At 39.1% G+C, this 5,720-nt stretch overlaps 1 protein-coding gene across 1 annotated transcript; it reads left to right on the forward strand.

The window, feature by feature from the left end:
* The first annotated feature begins 1,278 nt into the window (after positions 1–1,278).
* Positions 1,279–2,031, forward strand: LOC101312253 (ethylene-responsive transcription factor ERF020-like). The gene has a single exon (XM_004299814.1). It carries the CDS (start codon positions 1,332–1,334, stop codon positions 1,827–1,829), a length of 498 nt encoding a protein of 165 aa, XP_004299862.1. The 5' UTR covers positions 1,279–1,331; the 3' UTR covers positions 1,830–2,031.
* Positions 2,032–5,720: the final 3,689 nt, after the last annotated feature.

Genomic DNA, 5,720 nt, shown 5'->3' on the forward strand with positions numbered 1-5,720 from the left:
GTCATAAAGATAACGGGGAGGTTGAAAAAACGGCCGGAAGTACTTCGATGATAGTAATACTAGAGTCTGGGTATCACATTGGTACGATTAAGAGTTGGGGTATCACATTGGTCGGTGCACCAGAGTTGAGGGACTGTTGGTGAAAAAAACTCTATTTCTAATGAAAACTGTAGATATAGAGAGATTTAACGGAGAGTTAACGGTGTTAGTTTACTTTAACCTGCTATAGCAAGTTAAAACTTGTTAGGTATTTATACCTTAAGGCACACAAGTGAAACCCTTAAACTCAAGATATTTTTATTTCCGACTTTCTCTATATTACTTATGGGAATTTCGCTAACGTCCCTTAAAATATCTTTGTCATTCAGTCTCTTCGGTAGTATATATAGGGTGTGTATATAGCTGGATGTGTGTTCAGTAGTGCTAGAGTGAAAATGTCGAATTGCTTAGCTAATGACTCTATCGGACAACTATATAAGGGGATCAATATATGTAATTAGGCTCGTCTTCAATCTAAGTTGAGACATCCATCCAATCTCAAACTTTGTCCGATTTTATATCATGTATTTCTATCAAACTTCAATCGAGTTTGACACACCAAAGTGACCAAACCTACATATCGATATCCTCCTCGTTTTAGTCCCTTGACGAGTTGATGGTACGGTGAACATACATAACGTTTCACGATAGGTCTCACGTTGCATCGTTACAAGTAACAAAATTCTGTACACTAGCTACTACCGAAATCGATTGAAGAAAAAAGATGAAGAATTGTGTCATGTGTGATGGTATTTGGTCTTCTAGTCCCTAGTTGATCCTTAACGACTCATTCCTCCTTGTCGGACAGACGTACACTCCGTGCTATCTGGGCCACAATTAAAGACCCATGACATCATGCCTTACCTCAGCATTCCAAATCCCTCCACCTCCAAGATCCTCAAATTCCTTTCAATCAAAATAAAATAAAAAATCCTCAAAATTCCCTACGTGGGTTTCTCCTCACCTGACGTGGATTTCAAATTACCCCAGAATTCTCTATTGAATAATCAAATCAATACCCACGTTTTCTTCTGTAGATAGACAAATAAAAATCCCACCGGATTTTTAAACACCCTAACTTCACCGTCCATGCAACTCGACAGTGAGCCTTCCTTTTACTTTGACCTTTGAAAATTTTGACCTTCTCGCCCAACTGTCCACAGCACCACCGGTACGTACCCCCTCTGACTTTCCCCTATCTTCAACCTATATAACCCTCTTCTTCTCCTCCTTTTCTCTCCACCAAAACCAAACACCACACAACAACTTACAGTTCGGAGTTTTAAACAGAAATGAGTTACAGTTCAGAAGATAGCAGCAGTCCGACGGCCGGGAACGGCAGGAAATTGAAGGGAGTGCGTCAGAGAAAATGGGGCAAGTGGGTGTCGGAGATCCGCGTCCCCGGCACACAGGACCGCCTCTGGCTCGGCTCTTTCTCCACCGCCGAGGCGGCCGCGGTGGCTCGTGACGTTGCTTACTATTGCTTACGTAAGCCTTCGACTCTGGAGGGGCTAAACTTTCCTACAATCTTGCCGTGTTCCGTTAACCAGGCGGCGGACATGTCGCCGAGGTCGATACAGAAAGCGGCGTCGGATGCCGGCATGGCAGTTGATGCTCAGCTGATCAATGCTAACAGTAACAGTAACAGCTCGTCGCAGCAGAACTGGAGACAGGCCAACGGAAGTGAGCCACGTGTAATGCAGACAGGTGGGAGTTGGGAGGACGGCGGTGAGAGTTCAACCACTAACAGCGGCGAGGCGCTGAGCATTTCCATTGAAGACTATCTGTAGCTAGCTGGCTAGTAGTACGTCGGTAGAAAACGTTGGACTATCATTTTTATTTTTATTTTGGTCGAACTGGACTATCATTTTTGGGTTGACTGTTTTTCTACGACTGCCTGTCAACTGTCAAGGTAGGCTGTCTATTCCGGCGGTGGGAGATGACGTACGGGGTTGCGTCATATGTATTAGCATTATATATGTGTATAGTAAAGGTCACACAAACTGTGGGTGAGTTTCTGTACCCCCCAGAAATGAAACATAACTGATAATGAATTAAAATAGAAAGATTGTTTATGAAGTTGAGATTGGACTTTGACCCCTAAAAGCAAAAACGAAATTGAACAAGATAGAGGTAAAAAGAGGTCGATTGGGTCAGCCATATGTGACCAGTGATTAGTTGTTAGTTTTTGATTTCAACTCGATCCTTTGGGTACGTCACACGTGAGATATTTCACTCTAAATGGGGGGACAGCTCCAAAACGATAAGTTGATATGCAATATAGATAAGTTGATAAAAGTACATTTGAAGACCACGTACGTTTTCGACTTTTCATTATTGTTTGATCTTCTACAAGACTTCTTGTAACGTTTTGACTAGTTCTGTTCTATATAATTGTTTTAATCTAAAGCAATATAATGTCCACCAACCATGATCAATACATGAAGACATGAAGTTGCTGTATATATGTACGCAGTATCCTTAAGAAATATACTTAGTCAGCACATATTTAGATAGTTATGTTCGTCACCGTCAAATAAGGAGGCTCCTCCTTCCTCTATTTTAGACCATCTTCCATTATAAGTTAAAAAGTCAGAGCTATTTGGTTAGCCAAATTTGACTTATGAAGTTTGTAAGCTAAAATTAAATGTTATTTTATTCAACTTTATATTTCTCCTTTTAATTTACATTATCATCAAAATTAAAAATTCGTTACTAACAACCATCGCGAAGATCTCGACGAGATCTTTCATATGAGTCCCATATCGAATATATTTATATAATATTTTTTTATGATTAATTATTTATTTAAACAAATATATGAGAAAAAAATAAATAAATGACTTTACATTAGGTTTTACCTTAAGGTGGAAGTCTTTCTAAAGCCAAAATGCTATTAATTTAACTAAAGATTTAGCTTATGGTGGGAGAGTTTGGTAAGTTAAAAAAAGATTCCAAAAAGTATTCTTGTTTTCTAAACTAAATTTAGCTTCAAATTTGGCTTACGGTGGGAGATGCTCTTATTCATTACTAGTTTCTCAAACACACACCTAAGGGCCGGGGACGTAAGGCCAAAACATCGGGAAGAATGACTAGTTCATGAGAAGCAAATCACCATGGGAATCGAATAATGGGATCAATCTGCTAATTTTAGCTAGGGGAGTTTGGTTCCATAATTCCTCAACAATGTGGATACATTTTGTACCTAATCCTTGATGACCGATAAGGGCAAATGATTAGAGCATGTCCACCCCTAAGCCAAAAGCCTGACCTGGGCCTTCAGCCAGCTCAAAAGAAGACCCAGAAAAAAAAACCCAAGTCCACCCATGAAAAAAATGATGACCCAGCCTTCATTGGGTTAAGACCTGGGTCAGACCCATGACCCAGGCAAAAGAAAATGAATGCCCAGGCCTTCCGCGCCACATCAGCCCAAAACGTGGGCCACATGGACGTCAGGGCACAGACGAACAGACAGAGGCGAGTGGAGCATGCGCGCGTCAGAGCACGGACGAATGGGTGAAGGGCGTCATGGACACGTTCTTGTCTCCACCTCCACTTGCCAAAAACTGGGCCATGCATAATCGATCTAGGCCTTTGCTTTTAATTAAATAATCCAAGGGTTTTAATTACTACAACAATTATTTATACAAGCTAAATCTAATTATGTTTTATATACTAATTGATAACCTAATAAACAAAAAAAAACTATTGGGTAAAAATAATATTCTAGGTTTGGAATATACTTTTATTTACATTATATTTATGTTCTAATTATTCTAATTAATTCCAATAAACTGCAAATGCAACGTGGCTACCTATAATCAAAATTTATTTATTACATTTTGTATAATTTCAATAAGTTATTTATAATTTTATTAATATATAAAATCATTATTCACATTCAAAATACCTAATATAAAATTCAATAAACAGTCATTGCCACGTGGCGACCCAGAAATAGAAATCGTGGGTGGAAACTGCAGCCCAAAATCACTGCCACGTGGCGACCCAGGTCTCGCCCATGACCCAGGCCTTCCCAACGAAGACCCAGCGGATGAACATGCTCTTAGGATAACACATGCACTTGTCATGACTCATGAGTAAACTTCACGGGCATAGACCCTTGCCTCTCCAACTCAACTAGAAATTCATTGGTAAAAACAGAACCAACTACATATTACACCGGCCAGTGTTTTTTGTATGCACTTTCAACTAAAGAAAAAACAGTCTTTGTGAAGACCTCAAACAGATTAAGGACTACTGTTTCACCTTTAAAAACCTCAGTATCCTTGTTGGTATAAGATTTGTTGGTCATCCCTTATGGTCAAAACACACAAAGCACAAGCTGCACTTCATGTCCTAAATGCATAAGATAGTTCAAGTGAAGATTGAAGACCTGACCGTTCTTAAGTGCATCAGGTAGTTCATGTGCATATACATCACATATTCTTCACTGACTTGCCATCCTAGATTTGGATGATACTCATGTTTGTATCTGTCCTAATCTTTGAGTCTGACCATATGCATATTCAAATGTATTTGCTTCAGTTTAAGTATTGGAATTTAAAATCCTTTTTAGCAAAACATTAGTTTATTTGTACTTGAGCTCCAAGTTAGTCTAGGGTGGTGTGGCAAACCAACCCGTGACCACATGACTAGAGCCTCATTAAGTCCAGTTGGGTTTTGTGATATACAAACCAAGTCAGCGGCTAGCCCATATGATGCACCGCCTAAGCTATCAGTTGTTTTAAGTGCCTTCTTAGGAAAAATGGTTTTGTAGAGTCTTTGTGCCTGACTAAAACTGATTAAGTTTTTTAAAACCATTTTGTCTTTTTCTGTTGGCTTCATTCCCATTTGGAAAAGTCTCACTTTGCTTTTGCTTTAGGCGTGATGGATCAGTCAGATCCTATATGTCCTACTTTTAGTGAGACAAATCACTGCAGTCCAAATATGAAGCCATCTTGATTTGGCAATTGTGCCTGCCCTGTCATGGCTGGTACTTTGCCTATATATATGAGGCTCTGCTTCTCATACTCTTTGGTTGTTGAAAATTGTCATTTACATTTTCTCCCTTTGAGTCTTAGCATTATTGCTCCTTTGCTCTAAGTCTTCCTCGTTGATTATAAATCTTAGAGCTAAGCACCAAAACATTTTCAAAATCCATATCATTGTTCGTTGTTCATGCATACCTTGAGAGCGATCTAGGTGATACAACCCGGTGAAGTCTTCATAGAGAATTAGCTAAAGAGTTAGTTAAATTCGTGTGAAGCAAGTTGTAAGTTGTCTTAGAGAATTAGCTAAAGGCGTTAGTTAAGTTCTGCTTTGAAGCTTAGCATAGTCCTATGTGTAAAACACTTGAGAAATAAGAGAGCAAGTTCAGTTGAGTGCTAGTGGTTAGACTAGACAGTATGGCTAGGTGTTGTGTCATTCTCTGAGTTGTGAGTCTTATAAGAAGTGTGTTTATAATAGTGGAAAAGTTTGCCTCTCAGGAGTTAGAGGCACACAATTTTTCTCTCTGGTTGCAGGATTTCTGCGAGTAAAAAAACATACTGGTGTTATATCTTTACTTTCTAGTATTTGCATATTTACATTCACAACTTAATCTCACAACAAACAGGATAACCAAATCTTTCTATCCTTGTGCGCAAGATAGAACAAAAAAATTGTCTGGGCCTTAAAAC

Source organism: Fragaria vesca, linkage group LG5 (assembly GCF_000184155.1).
Source record: "Fragaria vesca subsp. vesca linkage group LG5, FraVesHawaii_1.0, whole genome shotgun sequence".
In the NCBI taxonomy this organism is placed as follows: Eukaryota; Viridiplantae; Streptophyta; class Magnoliopsida; order Rosales; family Rosaceae; genus Fragaria; species Fragaria vesca.